The sequence below is a fragment of the Manis javanica genome, chromosome 11 (genome assembly GCF_040802235.1).
Source record: "Manis javanica isolate MJ-LG chromosome 11, MJ_LKY, whole genome shotgun sequence".
Classification (NCBI taxonomy): domain Eukaryota; kingdom Metazoa; phylum Chordata; class Mammalia; order Pholidota; family Manidae; genus Manis; species Manis javanica.
Window position 1 is genome coordinate 114,334,585 of NC_133166.1, and position 25,202 is coordinate 114,359,786.

The window sequence follows — 25,202 nt, forward strand, 5'->3', positions numbered from 1 at the left end:
TCCGGTGCCTAGAGCACTCCAAGTTCACAGCTGCTCCCTGCCGAGGAGCACAGCGCCCCCCCGGGGCTAAGCCCGGTTTAAACTGTGAGCAATGCCTGGAATGTTGCCCTGTCCCCTCATCTCCCCCGTGAAGCCTCCCGATGCCCCGTCAGGACCCCCGGCACTGGAGACTGTCTGCTGACCCTTTCTGAGTTAGATGTGCCTCAGAGCAGGGCCCGCAGGGTGGCAGCGCGGGGCGGAGGCGGGAGGCGGCGCGGGCGGGCACGGGCGGCGGGCGGCTTGGGAAGAGGGGGCGGCGGCCCCAGGACTGGGGGTGGCAGCCGCGGGCCGTGTCGGTGGGCGGCGGGAGCGGCTGTTGGGAGCGCAGCGTCGTAGGAGGGCGGTGGCGGCCGCTACCGACGACTCCGTGCCCCCAGCGGATGCCATCAGCGCCGGGCTCCGCGGACCCCCAGTTCGCACGCCTGCCCCCGCCGCTGGGGCGGCACCTCCGCGGGCTGACACCGCCGGGGCCCTGCGCCGCCGGCCGCCCCCGCCTCCGGCCTCAGACTCCGCGCACCACCCGCAGAGGGCCGCCCTTCCCGGGGACCCCGCTGCCTGCTCCCACGCAGACCTCGCCGCCTCCCAGCAGCAGCAGCTTGAAGTACGGAGCGACCCGAACACTGGCGTTTTCTCCGGAAGTTTTGGGCCGGTCCAGGGCTCATTAGACTTTGGGAATGTATTCATCTCATTCATTGAACAATATGTGAAATGTGTGTGTGTGTGTGTGTGTGTCTCTCTCTCACACACACACACACACACACACACACACACACACACACACACACACACACACACACACAGATACACTTACCGTCCAGCCACACTGTGCCTGGTGGTATGCGAGATGGGAGGAGATGGGAGGAATTTGGGACGCAGGCCCAGCAATAAACAACACAGTAAAAGGCAGGAAGTGAGGAAGATTCCTAACGTCCTCTTCAGCAGACAAGCACTCAGCCCACCTGGGGGGCTGGGCAGGTGGTCTTGTTTGATAGGCTCTCAGACCCAGAGGCCAGTTATCTCAGGAGAAATCAGAGCAGTAAACTTCCTGTATTAAGTTAATTTTAAATATTCAGGGACCGCTTAACAGGTCTGCACCCTCAGCCCATGATCACATTCCTGAAAAATCCTTAAAAGGGGGAACCCCCAACCTTTCAGGGCACTCCTCTCTCTGAGGTCGCCCACACTTTCTAAGTGTGTAACCTTTTAATCTTAAACTTTCTCCAACCTTTCAAGGCGCCTCTCCTCGCTGAGGTTGCCTGCTGCACTTTTTCTCTCTTTAAGGAACTTTAAATAAAACCTGTGCTCTGCTCCACTACTGTGTCTCTGCCCTTCATGTCTTTGTCGCGCCAGGGACAAGAACCGAGGAAAATACACAACGTCCCCCCAACATTAGTGCGCCAGACAGGTTGTTTGGTTTTCCTTAATGAAAAAATAGTGTATGCTCTTGTAACTTGCATGGCATGTTAATTTGCTAAGGATTTCCACATTTGAAACTGGGGACCCCTAAAGGAGCCTGTTCAGGAAGCCCCTGGGTCTGCCGGCCTCTCCGGGAAGGGTGTTTCCTGTGCAGAGTAAAGGTGCACAGTTTCCTGCGTTAATATGGGCACGAGCCGCATCGTACGTACTTGAGGGTTGGCTACAGCTGCGCAGTGGCCAGGAGGTATTTGCATGACAGTGTAGACATAACCAATCTAAGAAATTCATTTTATTTTCCAAAAGAATTGGTGGCTTTGACCTAATTTTGTACCTGGCAGGGAAAAGGGGATAAATAAAGAGATGAGAGAACTTTCTCCAGGTCACTTGATTCATGCAGAGGCAGACGCAGAAAGAGGAGCCGGGGCTACTGACTGAAGACCGCCTCGCACTCACTTTTGGGTGTTCAACTCTGTAAGAGAACTTGTAGAGTTAAAATTGTCTATAATGTCGTAGGGTTTAGGGCCCTTACAGATGAGATTTTGTAGTTTCTGTTTGTGGTAAGGTGAATGCCTTTAACTGGGGAGTGCCGACCCCCCTTGGGCTGGACAGCGGGTGATCACTGCCAGAATGCACCCGTGTTTCTCTAGGCAGGGCCCATGGAAGCTGCTTCAGTGGTGGTAGAGTGAGTCCAGGTTGGCACAGTCTGTTTTCTTGTTCAGCTGCCATCGGATTTAGTCTTTTTTCATCTGCTATTTTCTGGGTGTCTCGGGAAGTACCAGAGGCCCAAGAGAGCTAGCATTCTCCTTAGGGAAATTGTTTACTGGCCTTAATTTGCTAATCTTTGGATCTGTTATTTGCCAGCTGCCTTTGAAGCGGGTGACCAGGGAATCTGTAAGCCTCAGTAAACATCTTTTATTATGTAAAATCGTCATTTGGGGGTTGTCAGCTCTGCAGTGAGGAACAGGCATTTGTCGCTTCTTACTGCCTTCAGGATGTAGGAAGTTGAGGCGGGAAGAGATCTACTGGCACACGTTTGCGTCTGTCTGGCAGATGAAAAACACTTAAGAGCGATGAGGGCCAAGACTTTATCTTGTTTTTACCTCTTAGGGAAATGATGCTGTCTTAGGCTGTCACCCTGAAACACTGCACAGTTTGTTTAAAAAATTGCTGGTGTAATTGCAGAGGTTCCTTGGCGCATGCATCCGGAGAAACTCCTCATCTGAATTTTGTAGTGAGTTAACTTTTGAACATGTAAAAAGATTTGTGGCGACAAATGACTTGGGACAGGAATCCTTCCAAGATTAATTATGTGCTTTCATGTCCTTTTAAAACCCGTGTAAGGCGTTTAATCTCCTTTAAATGGCTTGATATCACCTCCAGGCACATCCTAGTTAGTTGTGAAAACCCGAGCGCTGCCCTCAACAGCCGTTGAAGCAGTTGAAGCGTGGAGGCTGCCGGCTGCAGTGTGTTGTTTGAGCTTCTGTGTCTGTGTAGTTTTCCTGACTCTTTCCTTCCTGCCCACTACTTACTTTCAGAGCTTCCTTGAGTTTCCCTGTGTAGGACCCCAACCTCCCTGAGAAATAAGTTAGCCTAAGAGTAGCCATCTTGAAGCCCAAAAAGCCATTCTGATATATGACTCAGAGGGAACAACTGAAACCAGGTAACTCCTCTGGAAAAACAAGTTAATCAATCATGACTACTGGCAGCGCTAACCTTTCGGTTAGTTAAGCATAAAAGCTGACCCTACCTTGCTACACCCCCAGGACGTGGCACCAACTCAGAAATCGTAGGTTTGAAAAATTACTGCCTTTGTAGTATTGTTATCTTGCTATGTAGTATTGTTATCTTGTTACTACAACATAATCTGTAACCATGGTAAATCTCTAGGGCTAAATGCCTCAGAAAATCCTATATAACCACTTAGTTGTAAGTACTCAGGGTCCTCGTTGAGACCTGCTGCGACAGGCTGACTTGGACCCCAACTAGTTGGCTTCCGAATAAATTCCTCTTGCTTGTTGCATCAAGAAACGTCTTTGGTGAGTGATTTGGGGCGGCGCCTTCCTCAGGGGAATCCAACATTTGGGGGCTCGTCCGGGATCATGCGTTCACCCCGCTTCACTCCCGAAGTCGCTCTTGGAGGAAGAGGTAAGATTAGTGGCGCCTTGAGTTGTCTGTGTTCTGTCTTCTGTTTTTCAGTGAGACCGGTCAGAATTCTGAAAAGGGGTACCCACTGTCTGGCAGCTGTCCCGATCCCGTAAAGGGGTCGAGACTGCGGTCGGTAGACGTACTAGGAGCACCGCAGGCTGCAACCCTGGGGGACGCCTCGGGGAGGTTGGGAGGCCAGGGACGCCTGGTAGCCTCCCGTCTGTTTTTCTGGCAAGGTGAATCTGATGAGATAGGGTTGATTTTCAGGTGCCAGGAATATCAACCCTCTGATTCCTTTCGGTTTCTGTTTGAAAATCTGAGAAAAAACAAAAAGCGGCCGCTGTGTGTCTAATCTGTGTGTGTCTCTGTTTTTTGTGTCTTTCATGTGCCTAATAATTGTTATACTGACAATGGGACAGACTCAGACAACCCCCTAAGTGTGTAAATGAATATATCTTTCTACCTCCGGATGGTATTAATGAAATTGATTTAAAGACAAGCGCTTGTGAAAATTGAGTGTTCTAAAACTTCCAGAAAACCTGATAAAAAAGTGTTAAGCATTAATGCTAATTTGAGTTTGCCTGAGGCGGGCATGTCCTGGTAGTTGTCGGCTGCCTGAGTTTACCTAGAGTCATTTGAGTCATGTTATCTGCTAAATCTTTTAAGAATAGAATGCTTAGAAGCTTGGCTTTGTCTAGTGTTCAGTGGGGGTCTTGTGAGTAGGCTAGCATAGTTGTTGCAGGTAAGTGAACTGGATAAGTGTGGCAAGTGAACACCTTTTTAATTGTGTGTTGCAGTGTGTATGCCTACCTGCAGCCTGAGAATCTTTGTAGTAACTTAAAGCCTTAGAGTTTTGTTAAGTTGAGAAGATGTGCTCTGTGTTTGCTGGGAGATTGTGCTGTGAAGCTCATGGTTGCAGAAATTGTAGAATGTGTTTTGTGATAAAAGAAAGTAACTTTGTTCTAAAGTACAGCTATTTATTTAAAGAGAGACAAAGAGAGAAAACAGCGTGGTGCCTTTTGTTGTAGAAGATCCGCTCAGCCTGTTGCTTTGGGGGAAGGGTTAGGGAGATAAACCCAGTCAAGCCGCAGGCAAGCCCAGGCATAATTCTCACCGGCTTATGTGCTTGGGACCATGGGGCAAATGAAGAATAAATTACTATATTCTTACAGATATAGTCGTGCCTAGTGAAATTAAAGCAAGTGAGTCTTGATATCAAGTGCACAGCAAAATTAAAATCTCATTTCCAGTTAAACAGTTTTCTTTAACTGTTAGTCTGCTCTTAATGTTGAAAGATCACAGCAGTTTCTCATGCTTAAAGTCTCAGTGAGTTGCCATGAAATCGTAATGTTAAAGAGACTAAAAGCTAAAGTTTGTTAACAACTGTATAACCTTTATTTGCCTTTGAAATATTTTGTTATTAAAAATGATTGCATGGCCTGAAAAATTGAATTCCTAAGCAGAATAGTAACAAAGCTTTTTTCAGCTGATTAAATGCACTTAGTTAACAAACCAAAATTTATTAAACTGTAGAATCTGGACAAGATTATGTTTCTCCCAGAAAAACAGGTTTCACTGTAAAGGTTTAGATAGACGAACGTGTGACCACTTTTGAGAAAAGTTGTAATAGATTTTTTGAGAACCACCAGGTCTTCTTGTTTAATTTATATGCTGTATGTTTTTAAAAAAAACATGGGGGACTCTCCATATTTTTTAATGCAAATAATCTTAGAGCTTTTAATAGAATTTGCATAGCAGCTTATATCTACTATTAAAGAGTAAAACATTCTTGAAGCTTTCAGGGAAGACCTGTAAACTTAAGCACTTTCTCTGCTTTTTTGTATCTGGTCTTAGACACTTATGCTGAGTTATGTTCTTATTAACTTTTAAGTTGAATTTGACTATAGCCATATTCATTCTTTGTATGTATCTCTAACAAGTCTTTTGTATGCCTGGTGATATTATACTCTGCCTTGAGTTTAGACAGTTCTTTCAGCTAAATATGAATTCTTATTGTAGCTTTTTTCCCCTCCTGAAGATGAAAGCAGAAGAATCTACCATCTGCTACCATTCTCTCAAGAATGCTTAGTAACCTAGAATTAGTTTGACTTTCTGTATGTTGTCTTTAAAAATTGACAGCAGCAATCTCCCCTGCTGCCCCACTTTTTAAGATATCTTGTTTACTGTGCTGAGTATATAGACAATAAATGTGTAATGATAGTTCTAAAAAAATTAAATGCAAAAAGGTGCTTTTACCTCTAGTTAACTCTGATATTTTCCAGAGGGCCCCTGGAACATGTCAGAAGAATTTTTTCTCACTAGAGAAAGTATTTGACTAATTTGGCTTATTTATCTGATATATATATATTTATTTACCAGGAAAGCACTGTCAAAGAGAATGATGCTAAACTTTGTTACTAAATGTTTTGTATTACAGAAATATCAGAATTTCCTTATGTCAACTGTTTTACAGTAAGCTCTCATCAGATCTTTAACCATTGTCATTTGTAAGTCTTTTGTCATTTATAGTATTATCCCTAAACTGGTAAAGAACTAGATTTCAGCAGAACAGGTATTAGTTACATAAGATTACATAAACTAAAGAAAATGATTTTGTGTCTTTTTGTTTCAAATGTTGCTGGTAAAATGTTTTAACCTTGTTCTCTTAAACTGACAACAGTTTAGTAAATGACTATCTTTATGAGCAGAATTGAAACATCCTTCTCTCTACTTGATCCCTCCAGAGTTTAAAAATGAGAGTGATTTTAGAGAGAAGTATCGTTTCAATAATGTAGCCTCCTTCCAGAATAAAAAATCCAACTCCAGATGTTGCTACATAACCTAATAACACAATTTGTTTTATCTTGCCTAGAAGCCACAAAACTGCAAATAGTAATAAAAATGAAACCCAGAATAGAAGCACCAGCCTTCTGAAGCCCTCTCAACTGACCAGTGATGGAGACCTAGCTGCACCCTTTACTGCGCCCCCTTCTCAGCACGAAGCAGCCAGAGCGGTCATCGCCCCTTTTCCTAGCAGCAGCTAGAGTCTCTATCTGTAGAAGAAAGAATGAGACCATACCCATAGCCTTCCCTGGTAAAAACAGGTATTTAATCCCTCCTCCCAAGAGATGGTGGGCTTGTAACACTGGAGTGACCCCATGTGTCTCTACTTCTGCCTTCAACTCCTCCCGTGATTTCTGTATCATGGTCCAGTTAGTACCCAGACTAATGTATCATGATGACTTATCATTCGTGGCAGAATTAGAACCTAAACTAAAGTATAAAAGAGAGCCAGTCTCACTCACTCTAGCTGTATTACTAAGAGTAGGAGTCGCAGCCGGAGTAGGACCAGGGGCAGCTGCAATTATACAAGGAAACCAACATTACGAAGGACTAAGAATAGCTATCGATGAAGATTTGAGAACTATAGAACAGTCTATTTCTAAACTTGAAAAGTCCCTAACCTCTCTCTCTGAAGTAGTGCTGCAAAATAGACGAGGGTTAGATTTACTATTTCTAAAAGAAAGTAGATTGTGTGCAGCTCAAAAAGAAGAATGTTGCTTCTATGCAGACCATACTGGAGTAGTAAGAGACTCAATGTCTAAACTGAGAGAAAGATTAGATCAGCGAAAGCGAGAACGAGAAGCTAACCAGAGCCTGTTTGAATCCTGGTTCTCTAGATCCCCATGGCTTACAACTCTAATATCCACCTTGACAGGACCCCTGCTTATTTTTATATTGCTCCTCACCTTAGGTCCCTGCATTTTAAATCGAGTAATAACCTTTATTAGAGAAAGAGTAAGTGCTGTGCAGGTGCTAATGCTGAGACAACAGTATCATACCCTCACACATCAAGAAGAAACCAACATTCCATGATTAGAATGTTCAGAAAAAGAAGTGGGGAATGTAGGACCCCAACCTCCCTGAGAAATAAGTTAGCCTAAGAGTAGCCATCTTGAAGCCCAAAAAGCCATTCTGATATATGACTCAGAGGGAACAACTGAAACCAGGTAACTCCTCTGGAAAAACAAGTTAATCAATCATGACTACTGGCAGCGCTAACCTTTCGGTTAGTTAAACATAAAAGCTGACCCTACCTTGCTACACCCCCAGGACGTGGCACCAACTCAGAAATCGTAGGTTTGAAAAATTACTGCCTTTGTAGTATTGTTATCTTGCTATGTAGTATTGTTATCTTGTTACTACAACATAATCTGTAACCATGGTAAATCTCTAGGGCTAAATGCCTCAGAAAATCCTATATAACCACTTAGTTGTAAGTACTCAGGGTCCTCGTTGAGACCTGCTGCGACAGGCTGACTTGGACCCCAACTAGTTGGCTTCCGAATAAATTCCTCTTGCTTGTTGCATCAAGAAACGTCTTTGGTGAGTGATTTGGGGCGGCGCCTTCCTCAGGGGAATCCAACACCTGGTCTGCTCCCAATTATTTCTAATTCGACTTTTCTCCTCCATTTGTTGCTGGTTTGTAAGTCCTGTAATTTGCAGCCATCTGCACAGCAGTCCGGTACGTTGAAGGACCAAATTAATGTCATTAGTCTCCACTAGTAAGATCGTTCTGAAGGAGACGCTGCTACAAGCCGCCCTGGGGGGCTTTCCCAAGCGCACCTCTCTGCGGGCGTGGGGCAGGGTTTCTCCCGGGATCAGTCCCAGCAGTAGAATTGCTGCAGGCAGGGGACACACAGGTGAACAGTGGGTGCACAGTGTGGGAATTCTCTCCACAAACCTGCGCTGGGCAGCACGTGGTGCCCTAGCCCCCACCTGGCCGCCCCAGGGCAGGCACCTCCCTCTGTGCCCCTGCCAGTCCTGGTGGTCAGCCACCCTTCCTCACCGCCCAGCTCCACCTGGCCTTCCCGGGGAGCCGCCCGCCTTCAGTCCCCTGTCCTTGGAGCCCAGGCAGCCTGGTATGTAACTGTTCTCCCAGAAAGAGTGCCCTCCCTTCCAGAAAGGATCTGTCTCTGTCCTGGGGCGGCAGGTCCCTCTGCGCTCTCAGAGCCGGTGGGCAGCGGGAGTGCAGCGGGGGAAGTACAGCTGCCTGCAAGCCGGCTGTGCTCACTCTTGGGGTCACTTTCTCCTTGGGGTTCTTACTGGTGGAGGCACAGGGTGAGGGCAGATAGCATGTAAAGGGAGCAGCTGTCTGGGCAGAGCACAGTCCTTTACCTCAACATCTCTTCTGCTCAAAACCCGGAAACCATCCTCCTGCCCCCACTTACCTACAATTCCCAGGGTGAACCAGACCCCTGGGAGCTGTAGTTCCTACAAGAGGACAAGCGGTCAAGAGCAGGGCCTGCAGGGCAGCAGGGACGCAAGGCAGGGGACGATGCACGGAGCAGAGGGGCGCTGTGCACCGTTCCCAGGAGTGCCGGCACCTGCCGCGCTCTGGGCTCTCAGCCCTGCCCTCAGCTGCCACACTCCCTGCGTGTCTCAGACATGCGAGTAGAGGCTGTGGCCAAACTTCCCCACGAGGCTCAGGCCAGCCAGGTCCCCTCTAGGGTTTCAGGCTCAGCAGTCACAGCCCCACGCGTTGAAAACAAGAGCCCAGGGCATTCCAGAGGAGCTGCGTGACAGCTGTTCAGCCGGGTCTAGAGCAGAGGTGGCATCCTCTGTGGCCCTGGATTGGGCACGGACAGCAGATCCTGACCCTCTGACTGCCAGGTGTTGGGGGAAGCCACGTACCCTATTGAAACCCCACATTCTCTTTCCTCAAGCACCGGTCTGGATTCTCTGGCTTCCATTCTGCCGTAGGCCCCCAGAAAGACGGGGGTGGGGGGAGGAATAGACAATTGACTCCAGGCGACAGAAAGTCCCCAGGCCCCCAGGTGTGCGTGTGCAGCTCAGACATGACCCAGGGTGACTCACCAGGAGGTCTCAGCTCCTCTCTCAGTTATGTCGGGGTTGCCTGGTCCCTGCCTGCACTCATTAGGGGGCACCTTGGGATTTCAGAGCAGAAACCCCTGGCTGGGTTTGCACCTATGGAGGGAAGTAGGCCGGGGGCTGGTTCAGATGCAGGCACATCCTCACAAGTTCCTGGGAGTTCTGTTTTGGGGGCCGCCTGCCATAGTTGTGATCTGAGGAAAACACTTCAGCCCTTCCTCGCACAGACATATGGATGTTACTGTTGCAGTTAACGAGAAATCGAAGGTTATCGGAAAAGGCTTCCAAGATGTAGACAACAGGGAGGAAGTTATTTGTCAATTCAGATTTGGTAACAAGAAATTCCCGGTAAGTAGGCCCTCCTTTCCTCCAGTGACAACCGTCCCGCATCGGGCTGCCTCCCCACAGTGAGCCCAGCTTGGACACCTGCCAGTGACACCCAGGAACTAATCCGTCCCCAGCACCGCCGGGCACCAGGGAGTAGCCTTCACTGCAGCCCACGCTGGGATTGGGGCAGGGTGGCCCTCAGAGCTGCGTCCCCCTCTGTGCGCCCCTGCCTGCACCCAGTAGGGGGCACCTGGGCATTTCAGATCAGAAACCCGTGGCTGGTTTTGCCCCGAAGGAGGGAAGCAGGGCGGGTGCCTGATGTTCCCTGGTGGGAGTGGTCCAGACAGCAGATTCAAATCCCTCCAAATGTATCTACATATGTAACTTTGTTTTGCTAAAATACTAAGAGAGGTTTAGGAGAGTGGAGAATGTATGATATGATTCCAGAATTTACATGAAAGAGCAAGTGGGTTTTCCATGGAGGAAAGTCAACCCGTGCCCGCTCAGACATCTCTGAATTTCTAATCCACAGAACCTGTGCGCATATGAAATTTTTCTGCTTTATGTCCCTAGGTCTGCGATGGTTCAATACACAGAGCAGATAACTGGAATGTCCCGCATTCACAAAGGACACTGGCCTGCTTTCACAGCCTTCTTCTAGATCCTTCTATCCCTTGGGTGACTTCAGTGTCCCCACAAATAAACTTAGAGCATTCTTCTCTCCACCTCCCCACACTCAGTGATGTCTGTGTGGAGGCCCCCTCAGCTGCCCTCTGTCAGTTTACCAAAGGGCCGGGTTTCCTTGAAATTGTAGACTCCCTGGGAGGGTTTGGGATAAGGGACAAATGGAGGCCTCATCTTACTGCCCCTTCAAACTCCTGCCTGGGGATGCCCACAGGGAGAGCACCCGGCAGAGCTGCAGTTCACAAGGTCACCAGGGCAACCTATTGTCCATCATAATGGACCTACGTCAGCAGGGCGGGGTGAAGGTGCATAAGTAGCGGGGCCATCACCCCACAGCCCACCACTTGCTACTTGGACCCACAGGGCAGGTATCAGGTGGCTGCTGGCAGGTGCAAGGTATACTGATCAGAGCGTGAGTAGAGCTGAGGTCGGGAGTGCCGAGGACCCTGAGCCCGCGAGGAAGCAGAGGAGGTGTTAGCCTGAGGTGGCCTGCAGTTTACGGGGCCCGCCTGGGCCCCCAGGGACTGGGCCGAGGCAAGAACAGCGGCCCCAGGATGCGGGGCCCCATGCTGGTGGTGTTCCTGCTGCTGCTGCCGCCATCTCCGCTCCCGACCACCAGGAGCACCCTCCGCTACCCCACCCAGGACCAAGGTCACGACCCCAGCTCCAGGCTCCAGGAGAGCCCAGCAGATGGGGAATCCTGCTGGAGCACTTACGACGTGTACTTCGTCCTAGACTCGTGAGTGGCCCACCTGCTCTAGTCGCTGCCATAGAACAGTGCTGTCCCTGGGGTCAGTAGGGGGCCCCAGGCTCTGAGAGAGGGAAGCAGGGACTGTCCGATCACATCTGCGGACTCCCTGGGGCAGAAAGAATGCCCCAGGCATTTGTTCCCTGGGACTTTCCTCTTGAAAAGGATTGAAGGCCACCATGTGGTTTCTAGAGGACTCAGTCCCTCCAACCACATGGCCCAGATCTGTGGCCTGCATGCCCCTTAATCAGCAGGCGGGGAAATTGCTGTGCTGGGATTGGGGTTCCTGGGGTTCCTGCGTCTCTGTGTCTCCTGCTGCTTTGGGGTTCCATGTGTGCGTGATCTTTCCGTCCCTCTCTGTATAAAAGGTGGTGGTCACTTCAGTCTCCACTCTTCTTCAGGGTGAAAGACTCTGCGTGTAAGTGTAGATCTGGTGGAGAAGGTGACTTCAGGCTCTCTCTACTCCACCATTTACCCAGAATCCTGTTTCACTGGCTCTTGTTACCATTTTTGGCTTAAAGCCTATTTTATCTGATTTAACTATGGCTGATTTCTTCTGATTTCCGCTTGCATAGAATTTCTTCTATCACTTCACTTTTAACCGACATATATCTTTAGAACTGAATGAGTCTTTTGTAAGCAGCAAATATTTGGGTTTTATTATGTACTCAGCCACCCGGTGCCACACACATTTAGAGTGATGCTTGGTGTGTAAGGCCTGGCTGTATCATCTTATTGTTTGCTTTCTGCTCCTCTTATATTTTCTTGTTTCTTTTTCCCTCGGTTTCTGCCTACCTTTGTAGATTGTTTTCCATGGAAGTATAGTGTTTCCAGTTTAAGCCTCTGTTTGGTCAGTGTTTCTTTGTGGAAACTAAGGTTTAGAGCTTCCAAGTCTGTCTTTTTCACACTTCATGCCACTAGTTTGTCTGTAATTTCATTTTTAAATTTATCAAGGAAATGCTTGAACATAAATTTAAGATAGAACACATTAGAAATGCGCACACACACACACACGCACGCACACACACGCACACACACGCGCGCACACACACACACACGCACGCACACACACGCACACACACACACACGCACACACACGCACACCTTGAGGCTCTTGCCCACACCACCCCCTTCTGATCCTCCTCTTCAGAGACAGCCATTTGCAAGTATTCCAGATTTTATTTTTTTGACATTGTGACCATGTATCTAATAACGTGTTTATACACTACAGCATGTTTATACTTTATGCTGTTTCTTGCTGCTTGAGGTTACATATTCTCTGTGATCTCCTTACTGGGGAAGAAGAGAATTTAGCTTTGTTACATCTCAGCTCCCTTATATGATTCTGCTCTGTACTTCCACTCTCCCAGAAGAGTTATATCACCAGGATGTTTTGGCCTCGAGGTTTAATTGTGGAGCTGCCTATTGATGCCCGTGTCTCCATTCTCATTTAGGAGGGGGGCACTGAATCGTGGCTGGAGCCCTGAGTGCCAGAAGCCCACGCGTCTGCCCTGTTCCCTACTGCCTCCTTGCTGGGGAACGTAGGGCCCTGTGGCTGCCTGTGAGCTCTCACATTCTTGTGTTATAGAATCTGGAGGCTTTACCGACCAATGCATCCCTCCTCATTTCCTAACATTCCCAGGTAGCAGGATCAACCACCCGTGTTTGCCACCAAAGCCCCTCATCCGAGAAGTCCCCTGTCCCCTCCCACGCAGGGTGGATCGGTCAGTGGCTGCCACTCACATTGAATGAAGTCACCACGAGGGTAACCCAGTGATTTCTCTCCCGGTGCTGTGGTGGCTTCAGCTATTTCAGGAGCTGGGGGCCCTCACGGAGGAGCCTGCTAAGGGCCTGTGGAAGGCAGGGAAGGCAGCAACTCTGCTCACATGATACATGCACCTCCGTCTCTGACTCACGTCTTCTTCTTTTTCAGATCACAAGGTGTACACAACTGGATGTTCACACAGAGCTTTGTGCGGGATTTGGTGAACAGATTTAAAAAGTACGGCTCTTCAGCTCTGTGTTGCAGGGCGTTTTCCTCTCTGAGTGCCTTGCTGTTTAGATGCAGTAGACCCGGGCCTGCCTCAGGTCGCAAAGCTCAGGGCAGTGTTCCAAACAGGAGAGAAGGACAGATCACACTTGTTTCCTAAGATCTCTGCAGCCCTGCGTGGCTCCTTCCTGGGGGTCTGTCCTTGTTTTCAGGGGCACATCTTCCCTGGAGGCCCTCACAGATTAGGAAATATGAATGGCTGAGGAGGGAGCATAATTTCTTTGAGGCGAGGGGGAGGGAGGTGGGGAAGATCGTCCAGGGAGGAGGAGAAGGGAAAGGACCAAGAATCTGTCAGGAGGGGAGAGGGGCGGCCAGCGAGGGAGGCCCTCGTGAAGAGCAGGTAGCTGCCTGTCTCCTGTGCACGCAGCAGCCCTGTGCGCGTGTGTGTGAGTGAGAGAGAGAGAGAGAGGCAGAGAGGGAAACAGACTTCCGGGCTTTGGGTCCGCAGGGCGCTCTGCCGCACTCTGACAGGAGGGCTGCGCGCCTGCCGGGCCTCATGATCCTTCACTAAAGTGATGAGAACTTGTGGAGTCCAGGAAATGGGCTCCACACTAAGAGACAGAACGGAGAGCAGGGAACTTGGGGGGCGCCCCCTGCCTGTTGCACATCAGCCTGTGTGAAACACTCAAATGCCCATGTTTCCTCCCAAGCCCTGAACAACGCATGTCATTCATTACGTACTCGATGCACGGCCATGTCAATATGCAGCTGACCTCGGACAGGTAAGTGTTTCATTGATCCCCTAGAGCAGACCCAGCGATCAGGCCACAGGGAGGGCCAGGGAGCAGAGGGGGCCCCTGAGCCACACCGAGGAGCGCACGGGTGTGAAGGCACGGTGTCCTGGGCCCTCCCCTCTCTGCCCACCCTGACCTTCAGCCCTGGCCACGGGGGCCCCGCTGCCCCCTGTGCACTGGCCCTGGCCGGACCCTGTGCTGGTAGGCAGACTCCTCCCCTCCGAGCCCAGCCCTCCGTGCTCTACCCTTTCCCTAGAGCAGGCCGACTGCGAAGATTCCCAGATCAGGTGGAGCAGATGTGGGGGCCTCTAGGGACACAGCCTGGCACCTGCGGTTGTGTGTCACTTTCTGCCCCGGGCCACTGGGGAAGAGGGGACAGTCAGAACCAGGGACGAACGGATGGTATCACCCAAGTGTGGGTGCTGCAGTGGAGGGGAGCGTGTTCCCCCTGAGTCTGGTGAGGGGAGCCCAGGAGTGGGTCCTGAACACCAGGCTGGGGCAGGGTGCTGGAGGAAGGCCCCGTGGGCCTGCATCCCAGGAGGGTCTAGGCGGGAGGCGGGAGGGGATGGAGCTTCTGAGTAGCAGGGAGGTTCAGATTCTCATGGAGGAAAATGGCTGGGAGTGGGAGGAGCAGCAGACGGCCCGAGGACCGTGCACTGGAGGGGCCCAGGGCCCGTGGACAGGAGGGGCCACGGTGACCTTCCCAAGCTCTGCCTTAAGGGTGGGAGAACAGTGTGCCCTCACCAGGGCCCCCGGGGGGCGGTCGTGCTGCCAGTCACACTGTGATGGAATCACACTTGGCATCTCCCCATACTCACCGGGGGCAGTCAGGGTGTATCCCGGGGTGAGGTCCCCAGTTCTGCACGGCTTAGACAGAGCTGAGCGCAGAGAGCCCAGGCCACACCTATGGGGCTAGACAGACGCGTGCCCTCCCCACCCCACTCACCGGATACGGGACTGGGACGGTGGGAACCAGGCCAGCCAATGCCAAAGGCACGGGGCAGAGGGCCGGGCCAGGGCTGCTTGACGTGGCCCTCACCCGTCCCGGAAGGGCTGCTCGTGCAGACGGACAAGGACAGCCTGGGGCCGCTTGTAAGAGGCAACCCCTCATTCCATCTCCCACCTGCTCTGATTTTTTCTTTTCAGAAATAAAATAAACACTGGTCTTGTCGATCTGTTGAATGTCATACCTTCAGGAGCCATAAATATGCAGCACGGATTGAAAAGGGTACGGAATCTAGATTTCTGGGATGTGCCTCTGCTTTATGAGGTTGGCAGAGGGTCATCACTGGGTCGTCTCACTGTCCCCCCCCAACATCTTCCTTCCTTTTGCTGCAGGCGAATGAGCAGATGGAAAGAACACGTGCTGCAGGTAAGGGAGCTGCTTCCTCCTTCCTGGCGGTGGAGTCCCGGGAAAGAGCCAGGCCTGGGCCTTCCTGAGGCCGGGGCGGCCCTGCCCAGGCCGCGTCCTGGCGCTGACGCCGGGACCAGCTGCTTGCCCTCTCTGAGCGGCAGCCTCCCGCTCTGAGGGGTGGGGCTGAAAGCCACCCCGTGATGTTCCGCAGCACAGCCAGGGGTCACGCGGACGACGCCATGGTTCCTAGGAAGTGGGGGGCGCTGGCCCTGGAGCCGGGCTGCAGGAAGGAGAGAGGGGGAGACCCAGAGGGTCCTGGAGCGGCGGGGCCTCAGGGTGAGGAGGGAGCCCGCGCTTCCCCCTGCTGAGCAGGCGCTCCGCCCTGACTCCTTCTCCCTCCAGCTCCTGCCCTTGGGCTGAGGCTCCTGCTCTGGGTCTCCCGCAGTGTGAGCGACTGTGCCTGTCCCAGGAGCATCCTCACCTTGGCTGTAGGGTCTAGGGAAGCTGTGTGGCCCCGGGAGAGGCACTGAGCCTGGGAGGGGTTCTACTGCTCACCTGCCTCTTACTCGAGCCCTGAGCCTGGGTGTGCAGGTGCCCGCGGGAGAGCTGTGGGTGAGGCCCAGAGCTGGAACGGGCCTGCGTGGCCGGGCGGGAGTCGCGCACAGTAGGGGTGCCCCCTCCTGTTTTTGCTCTCCTGGAAGGCTGGTGCTTGTCCTGTGAAATTGCTGGAGTTGCCTTTCAGGGCTAAGGTTGTGCCATCTGGGAGAAGTGACAGTTCTGTAGGAGGAACCCTAAGCTGGGCTCAGTCTCCTCATCTGCAAAGTGGGTCCTGGGCTGGAGGCCCTCCTTGTTGCATGATAAGCTGCAAAGCCTTCCAGGCATGTGGGTGGCAGGTGCTCAGGTCGGGGTGGCCTCTCCCCAGGAGGGTGAGGCGTGGGGAGCAGTGCTCGGGTCCTGGAAGCCTGTGGCCGTTGCTCTCATTGACCCAGTCACGCCCTGCCTCTCCCGCAGGAGAGAGGGTCCCCAGCCTCATCATCGCGCTGACAGGTGGACCACTCCTACCAGAATCCTTTGCGGAGACAAAAGTTGAAGTGAGTTAAGCCCATTGTTACCAGCCTTTGGGTCCACATATTTGGACCAAATTTATTATACCCAACACTTCCTCTTTCTCAGGCTGAAAAATCCAGGCAGTTGGGGGCAACTCTGTATTTCGTGGGTGTGCAAGATTCCCAGAAATACCAGGTAATTCTGAGCAGCGAAAGGGGGGTCCCTTGGGAGCCTCGCAGGGGAAAGCTTCAAAGACGGCGCTCTCAGGGTCGCCCAGACGATGGGCCTCCACCCACCAGGAGGTCCCTGGGGAGTACGGGGGGGCCTGTCCGCTGAGGCTGGGCCCAGGGAGTTGAAAGATGTGCAAGGTGGCCGTTCAGAATGAGTAGCAAGTGTTGTGTAAGACCTACACAGCAGAGGTGAGCGTGGAAGTGTTTTCCCTCCCCTGAGCGGGGGCTGCTGGAGGTGCCGGGGTGTAGCCCTCCGTGTCTGTGTCCTGGGATGGGGACCTCTGGGTCATCACCCCTGGCTGTGGGCCCAGGCTGTCTCCTCTCCCTTTCAGCTCCTGGAAATTGCTGGCACAGTGGGTCATGTGCTTGCAGTGGACACCGGATACAGCGGACTGGAAGACATCGTTGACCCCGTGAGTGAGGGGGCATGGAGGGGGCTGCACGCCGCGCCCCCGCCGTCCACGCCCGTGACCCTGCCACTCCTCTCTCTCTCTACTGCAGCTCATAGCCAGGTCTTGTGTAGAGATTACGTCTCTGGACTTCTCCTCTCTCTGCACTAGAGGTAATAACTGGGGTCGCTGTTGTAAACGCAGGAGTGTGTGTGTGTGTGTTTTGTGAATGTGCCATGTGTGTGGTGGGAGTGTTGTATGTGGTTCCAGTCTGTGTGGTGTGTATGAGCGCACCGTGTGTGTGTGTGTGTGTGTGTGTGGCACGTGTGGTGTGAATGTGTATAATGTCACCGTTGCCTGGTCCGTGCCTGCACCCATGAGGGGGCACGTTGGGATTTCAGAGCAGAAACCCCTGGCTGGGTTTGCGCCTATGGAGGAAACTAGGCTGGGGGCCTTTAATGGATGGACTTCATGGGTCATGGGAAGTGGGGAGAGGCACCTAAGGCTGCACCCAGCCCAGGCTCCCGGGAGTACGCCATCAATGACCGAAAGGAGATTTGGCCAGGGGGTTGCCCAGATGTGGGTTCAGCTACAGCTGCACGCTCCAAAGGTTCATGGGAAATCTGTTGTGGGGGTGGCCTGCCATAGCCGTGATCTGAGGGAAATACCGCCGCGCTTCCCCACACAGACGTCTGGATATTACTCTTGCAGGGAAAAAGACCGTCAAGGTTATTGGAAAAGGTTTGCAGGGCGTTCGCAACGATGACGTTGTCTGTCAGTTTCGCACTGGGAAGGAAATCATCCGTAAGCAGCCCCTCCTGTCCCCCGGTGGCAGCTGTCCCCCAGCAAATCAGGGCCCATGCTGGCCATTCACTGTGCACACCCCAAAAACCAGTAGCATGGACGGTGGAAGGGGTCACTGGCTGATCGCCTGGGCACCTGCCGCTCGTGCCCAGGACTGAATCGATCCCCAGCACCGTCATACCCCCGGGAGCAGCCTGTCCTGTAGCCCTGGCGGGGTGTGGGGTGGGGTGCACCCTAAGAGATGCACCCCCACCCTTTCCTGGGCTCTCCCTTCCCTTGGGAGGCAAGGACTCGAGTCCATTAGTCTGTGGGAGGGAAGTCGACGCAGCCCCAGGGCTCTGAGTCTCTGCCAGGTCTGCCAGGATGGTGTGTTCACTTGAGATTGAAAGATGATGCCATAAAAAACCCTAAAGGCTCCACTCCAAAACTACTAGAACTAATATCTGAATTCAGCCAAGTCTCAGGATACAGAATTAGTACACAGAAATCTGTTGCATTCCTATACCCTAATGATGAACTAGCAGAAAGAGAAATCAGGAAAACAATTCCATTCACAACTGCATCAAAAAGAATAAAATACCTAGAAATGAACCTAACCAAGGAAGTGAAAGACACTCTTAAGAGAAATTAGAGAGGACACTCCTAAATGGGAATTCATCCCGTGCATGTAATACTGGTTTGAAAACTCCTTTCCAGTCGCTCATGCCTGTCCAGGCCCCTCTGCGTGCTGGGCTGCCGTCCCATCCTCCTCCTCTCCGGACTGGGCACATCCAATGGGAAAGTCAGTTTGCACCGCTTTGGGTATTTTTGCCCATTTACTCCTAGCCTTTCCCCACCCAGACACCAATCCTTTCCCCTGAGCATACTTAGCATTGAGTTTTCATTCTGAGCTCCAACAAAGGGGTAAGAATGTTCAGAAGGTCGCAGCTGATCTGACAGTCGGGTCAGCAGCACGGCACTTGTTGTGAGGCAGGTGCTCCCAGGCAGGCAGAGAACGGGAGCCGACATCCGCCAAGGGGCGAGCTCTGCTTGCCAAGGGCCACAGGAGGGGCGTCGGGGATGTGGGGACACGTCCATTGACATTATTTGCGTGTCACTTTCTTCCAGGAATGAAGGCTGTATCGGTGGAAGACACCTCCATTACCTGCCCAGGACTGGAGATGAATAATCAGGGCCGGTAAGCGTAAAGCTCAGGGAATGTGGTCAGTTATGGGCACTATGGCGGGACCAGCGTGCGTGATGCGTCCTCTGGAGGAGCTGCTCACACCAGTTCTGGGAGGGCTCAGGGCTTCCTCTGCACCCACCTATGCGGGTGGTCCCCTGAGGGGCTGTGATCCCCTGTCACCCAGGCTCTGTCAAGGAGGGCAGGATGCAGGAGGTGCCGGGCCCCAGGGACGGTACCTGTGGCCCAGGCACCTTTCAGGGCCAAGCCAGCATGCTCTGTCATGGAAAAGAGTTTGGGAGGTGACACCAAACAGCCCGCCTCGCCACTTGGCCCGTGGCCACGAGGGCATCTGGGCCCTGCAGGGCTCCTCACGGCCTGCTCAGCCTTCATTGCACAGGGGGCCTCATCTCCCCTGGGGTGGGCCCTCCTGCCCCGTGCTGCCCCCTACTCGGGGTCCTGAAGGCCCGCTGATCAGAGCCGTTACAACGAGGACCACGGTCGGGAGCAGGTTTAGCCAAGCGCATGCACGGTGCTGTCTGGGCTGCGGGTCACCGACTGGGCTGCAGGTAACCATCTGCCCTTTCTGTGTTCTAGCGCCGTCCTCATCGATATCAGCCTGGATAATGGCCTCACCTTCATCAAGAAGGATTTAGAGATCAGCAGGAGGACCTGTGCGATGTCCAGGGTGAGACTGCTGCCACCCCCTGGGACTGTACTCTGTCCATCCCCAGACAGGGAGACACACTGGGAAGCCAAAGGCAGGAACAGTGTCCAGGGCAGGCCAAGCAAGTCGCTTGGGCAGCTGGGCACCTGGGCAGCACCTCACAGCCACGGCAGCCCCTGAGCCTTTCCCTGGGGAGCGGTGCCCCCGCTCAGGCTGCAGAAGTGTCCTGGGGGTACCCCTGTGAAGGTGTCTGCGGCTGTGCAGCTCCTCTGCCCTGTTGCAAGCCCAGGTTCCCTGAAGGCACATGGCACCCCGCACTTGGAGCTCCAAGCAGACTCTGGGACAGTGCTGAGAGGGGCCCCATGACTTCCACCTTGCCGCCTCCCTGGCCTGGGTCTCCTGGTGGGGAGTTCAGAGCTCCCTCTGGGTCTGGCTTAGGTGGGGGTGGAGGCTGGAGGCTGTGTGCAGGGAGCTAAAGTCCAGGCCCTCAAAACTGGGGTCCCAGACCCAGGAGCCCTGGAGGCTGGGACCCCCTGTGGCCCTGCGTAGTGGAGGTGAATTTCCACTGCACTGGTGCTCCGGCCCTGCTGTGGGTACAGCCCCTGCCCCCAAGCCTGGCTTCCGACAGCACTGACACTCCTGGGCATGTCTGTTTATACTTATCCCTGGATGTCTGCTCCGGGCAGCAGACGGAACTGACCCACTTGCCCATTGGGGTCCCACCTGGTGACAAGCGCCCTTCAACAGGCACATTGGGAGAAGAACTCAGGAGCCAACCGGTGTCTACTCCCAGCACAGTGGCTTCCCCCCAGCCCTGGCCTGGCCTCCCCTCTCCTCGGCCCCGCCTCCTTGGCACGGAGTCCACCTCGCCCTGTCCCTCTCCCCCTTCCCTGAAGCATCGCACTTTGGTGACCGGTTCAGGCCTTGCAGCCCCTGACTGCACAGATGCAGTGGGCTTCTCCGTGACTATGAGTAAGAACAGGACAGAAGCCCCCATTCCCTACGGGCCTGCCCTGTACCAGGATGGGCTATGAACCCTAAACCTCACAGGTGTCCCCTCACTCGCTCCTCCGGATGTGGAAGTGCAGCTCAGAGGGGCTGAGCAGCTCTGGGAAGGGGCCAGGGAGGGCCAGGCTATGGGGAGATAGACCCAGGGTGCTGCCCTGATGCTGTAGTCCCCCTTCATCCCGGCCCCAGGAGCCCCCCTGTACCCCCTGTGTGCCTTCACTGGGGGGCACCTCCCCAGGCCCCTGTGCTGTCAGCCCGGGCATGCAGTGGGCGCTGCCTGTGGCCCAGCACGGAGGACGCCGGACACCCTGGCAGGGTTCTGGGTCAGAGCCTCTGAGCAGGGTCTGTGGCGCAGGGTGCTTCAGGGGCCCTCAGGGCCCAGCCCCTGGCTCCTAGTCCCGCTGTGGCCTCTCAGAGTGGGGCAATCTGAGTGTAAGGGGGAAAGGTGGATTTGGAGGTGTGGGGTGGGATGCCAAGTGACGGGCACCACAGGAAGCTGCCCAGGTGCACGAGGACTTAGCACGTGTGCTTTCCTCAGGAGGGGACCCCACCTGCCCTACTGGGTGCCACACCACCGCCTGCCCAACGAAGAGCCCTTCCAGATGGTGGGCCGGAAGACGCAGAGGATACTCAGCCAGATGGAGGGCCTCCCAGAGGGGTGTTCCTCAGTTTACACTCTCTCTACTGGGCTGTGCCCCTCCTGACGCTGCCCTTTTTCCTGGTGCTGTGCTGCTGCTGTATCTGGCGATGGCGCAGTAAAAGTGTGAGTGACCCCTGACTACACAGCCCTGTGGCCCAGGCACTCCCCAGCCAGCCCCCCAAAGTATGGGGACTCCTGGCTGCCCCGGGATTCCGCCTGTGGGAAGGTTCCCGTCAATTCTGAGGTCATCACCTGCGCACATGGAGCCTCAGAGCTGCCCTCCCATTCCTGGGCACACAGCCTGGCCTCTGAGGGGCTTTGTGCCTCAGGCTTGGCCCAGAGAGGGGACCTGTGAGCAGCCCTACCCCTGAGGAGAAGTGACCCCAGGCCCTGACTCAGGCTTCTGAAGGACCCACAGGGACAAAGGCCAGGGAGGGGCCTCTGCTGTGGATTGGAGGAAAGCACAGACCCTGCCTGGGCAGCGATGGCCCCAAAGGGAGGGCCAGGTGCCCCCCGATTGCTCTCCTCTGGGGCAGCTGTGCCTTTAAAAACACACATGGCCTCTGCCCATCTCTGGAGCCCTGTCCTTCCTTCCCAGTCACTACTCAGGACCCGGTCGTGCTGGGCGCCAGTCTGGGCAGGGAACAGAAGTGAAGTGGCCCCATTCCTGCCATGGCAGCTCCAGGACTGGTGTCTCGATGGGCCTTGGTCCCTGGGGTACTGGGGAAAAATGTCACCTTCATGGCATGTGGCCATTCTGCTGCCTAACCAGGGCAACAGCAGAGGGCAGAGGCGGGCCCCGGGTAGGGCGGGTGCAGAGGCCCGGCTAGCTGGGCTCCCAAGGGCAGGCGCGGGAGCACTGTGGGAGGAAGGACCCCGGGGGTGTGAGGGGGCAGCCCCAGCAAGATGCCGGAAGGCCTGAGGTCTGCACACTGGGGGCCTGAGGACAGGAAGCCAGGGTGCCGGGTGGACTTCCCTGAGGGCCGGGCACAGGGGCGGTTCAGGGTGTGCGGAGGAAGCGGGGAGGAGCAGGAAGGGAAGGGGAGGATCTCTTGTCTTCATAAGACATACAGGGTGCTGATGAAAACCCCCTGTTAGACGCCTGCAGCAGCACCAGGCATCCTAGGCTGAATGTCTGCCCGGGGACCCACGGGGAAGGGTGGGCTCAGTGCAGGCAGGTGGAGCCAGCCGGCCACAGACCCACATGCAGCGAGCCCTCAGGTGGACACCCAAGGCCCTGCTCTGTCCCTCTGCTGCAGAGCAGGCCCCCTCCTGTGTGCACGGCTGAGCCAGAGCCAGGCTTCTCTAAGGAGGGCTGCCCCGGGAACGAAGGCGAGGTGATAGAATTTCTTGCCCTTTTGGGGAGCAGCCTCATTTGCAAACTAAGAGTTGCCGGGTTTGCACTAGGGCGGCTCTCTCCTAAGGGACACGGTGCTGCCCCTCGGTCCTTGAGTTCTCCCAGCAAACACTGGCGGAGTGGCCAGGAAGTGACAGGTGTAGGGCAACAGCCACAGTGTCCCTACCCCAGGAGCTGCCCGCCAAGAAGCAGACACTGTTTTCTCCTTCTAGAGCCCAGCCGCACTGGCCCAGAAGTGCCCCTCGGTCATTGGATCGTGCTGTAGGAATCCTGATAAAGAGAAGATGAAGGAACCAGAGGTGAGAAGGGCCCTAGACAGGTGCTGATGCCCCAGGCTGGGCCGAGGGCGGCCAGGGGCAGGCGGCTCCTGCCCCACAGACACGGGCCCAGAAGGCCTGGCTTCTGTGGTGGTGAGGTTATGGGTGCTGGGCTTTGATCACCCGGCACCACAGTAAGGACACCATCCGGGCCCTAGAGGCCTGGGACAGAGAAAAGGCGTGAGGGCCCATATTCCCCACCCCCAGCTGGTCCCCGCCCCCGGGTCTCCCCTTATCACGGGCCCAGGCTTCTGGATGTGGGTGGCTGCCGACAGGTGCCCGTCCGCGGTGCTGGCAGAGCTTGTCGTCCGCTCCAGCCAAGCTCAGGCTTCCTCGGCCCTTGGGTGGATTGGTGAGAACACACGGGACGGCACAGCTCGCCCAGGTCAGGAAAAGCCAGGGAAGTTCTGTGCCGAGTTCCTCCTGCCATGAACACTCCCCAAAAAGAGAGTGTCACCTGCTGCTCCTGCAGACGTCCCCTCAGCAGAGTGAGGGAGAGGACTGCAGGGTCCCGGGAACCCACTGAGGAAGGGAGACGGGCACCTGGAGGAGGGGCCTGAAGTACCCCCCACCCCAGAACCTGGGCCCCATGCAGTGAGGAGAACCCCGTCCCGCAAGGCCCGGAGATGACAGGGGTGGATGGGCTCCCGGTTGCAGGTGTTGAGAAAGAAAGAGCCCTGCGGTGTCTGTCAGGCTCTGCCCCCGTCTCCCTGATTCTACATTAGTTTTGACAGATCCATTAAGTCCTCCTAAGCATCAAGGGGTAGCTGAGAGCCATCCTGCTCTCCCTGCAGGAAGTGTGGGGCCCCGGGGAGCCCAAAACACACCTGCCAGAGATAGAAGCCCCTTGCTGGGGGTCTTTCTGCCACAGTGCCTGCCCCATGCAGGGCAGGGTCACAGGCTTTGCGTGCACGCAGGCCAGGCTGCTGACAAGGGCGGGGCGTGGTGGTGAGGAGTCTAGCAAGCCAGCTGGGCCCCAGGGCTGGAGGCCCGGGCAGAGGGGAAGCACAGCTGAAGGTGGCAGCTGCCAGGAGCTGCTTCTCGGGGAGGGTGATTGTGTGAGGCCTGGAGTAGGATAAGGCAGAGCCAGGTTCCCAGGGGAGACGAGACGCTTGAGGAGGCCTGAGCAGGGAGGCCAAGGGCCCAGCCAGGCAGTAGGCACACAGGAAGGGGAGAGTGGACTTCCGGCCAGAGACAGAGGCGCCCAGGACAGGATATGGGCAGACTGCGCTCTGAGGCTCGATGCGGGACAGACAGTTTCTCGGAAGCCCGATGTTAGCACGCTACACGGTGCCGCTAGGCAGACCTAGGGGTGTATCCATGGAACTCGGGCCAGCAGGACAAGGGTGGGCTTGAGAAGACAAGGAACCTGGCAACCCCAGGAGTGAGGGAAACCACAGCCTTCAGCCCCCAATTCCAGTGGCCTCTCAGTAACTTTCTCTCTCTCTCCTCTTCTCCCCAGAGGTGTGATTCTGCCGACCCCCTAATGATGCCCTATTGTGAGTCGTTGTCCTGCGGCACGTGGATCTACCATCGACCCAGCTGCCATTGCTCCCACTTCAGCAGAATCTGCTCATGTTGCCAGGGTGAGCAACCCATTCGCTGCCAGCGGAATGATGCCATTCATACCTGCTGCAACCTGGATGCTCTGGAAAGCAGCTCTGAAAGTCTCAACCCATGACGCGATCTCTACGGCACCCAAATCCCCATATTGTTTTTTTAATATTTTGGTATGATTAATATACACTTACATGAGCAACACTGTGGTTACTAGATTGTCCCCATTATCGAGTCCCTCCCACATACCCCATTACAGTCACTGACCATCAGCATAGTAAGATGCTCTGGAACCACTGCTTGTCTTCTCTGTGATGTGCTGCCCTCCCCGTGCCCCCCCACATTAGTGTGCTAATCATAATGCCCATTTCTCCCCTTATCCCTCCCTTCCCACCCATCCCCCACAGACCCTTTCCCTTTGGTAACTGTTAGTCTGTCCATTCTTGGGTTCGGTGAATCTGCTGCTGTTAGGCTCCTTCAGTTTTTGCTTTGTTCTTAGACTCCAAAGATGAGTGAAATCATTTGGTACTTGTCTTTCTCCGCCTGGCTTATTTCACTGAGCATAATACCCTCCAGCTCCATCCATGTTGCTGCAAATGGTAGGATTTGTTACCTGCCACTTGAGGAGTATCAGA

The 25,202-nt window shown here is 54.1% G+C and overlaps 2 protein-coding genes and 1 long non-coding RNA gene across 4 annotated transcripts; all 3 read left to right on the forward strand.

Annotated features, from left to right (window-relative positions):
• LOC140844576 (anthrax toxin receptor 2-like) lies at positions 1 to 14,661 on the forward strand. Of its 2 annotated transcripts, XR_012123116.1 has the most exons (5): positions 1 to 640; positions 9,743 to 9,840; positions 10,393 to 11,242; positions 13,185 to 13,253; positions 13,952 to 14,661. XR_012123116.1 is itself a non-coding variant. In XM_073217471.1 (4 exons), exons 2-4 carry the CDS (start codon positions 11,058 to 11,060, stop codon positions 14,025 to 14,027), a joined length of 330 nt encoding a protein of 109 aa, XP_073073572.1. In that variant the 5' UTR covers positions 9,075 to 9,840; positions 10,393 to 11,057; the 3' UTR covers positions 14,028 to 14,661. The 2 variants fall into 2 exon arrangements, 1 of the variants encoding a protein (XP_073073572.1); XM_073217471.1 differs by lacking the exon at positions 1 to 640 and having other exon boundaries at positions 9,075 to 9,840.
• Positions 3,010 to 7,978, forward strand: LOC140844575 (uncharacterized). The gene is made up of 2 exons (XR_012123115.1): positions 3,010 to 3,600; positions 6,473 to 7,978. It is a non-coding gene; the product is annotated as an uncharacterized lncRNA (long non-coding RNA).
• A 76-nt stretch (positions 14,662 to 14,737) lies between the features above and the next one.
• LOC140844578 (anthrax toxin receptor-like) lies at positions 14,738 to 24,698 on the forward strand. The gene is made up of 12 exons (XM_073217474.1): positions 14,738 to 15,263; positions 15,374 to 15,407; positions 16,401 to 16,480; positions 16,563 to 16,631; positions 16,999 to 17,079; positions 17,168 to 17,228; positions 17,767 to 17,859; positions 18,967 to 19,036; positions 19,619 to 19,709; positions 21,235 to 21,459; positions 22,906 to 22,992; positions 24,473 to 24,698. The coding sequence occupies exons 1-12, from the start codon at positions 15,243 to 15,245 to the stop codon at positions 24,689 to 24,691; spliced, it is 1,131 nt and encodes a 376-aa protein (XP_073073575.1). The 5' UTR covers positions 14,738 to 15,242; the 3' UTR covers positions 24,692 to 24,698.
• Positions 24,699 to 25,202: the final 504 nt, after the last annotated feature.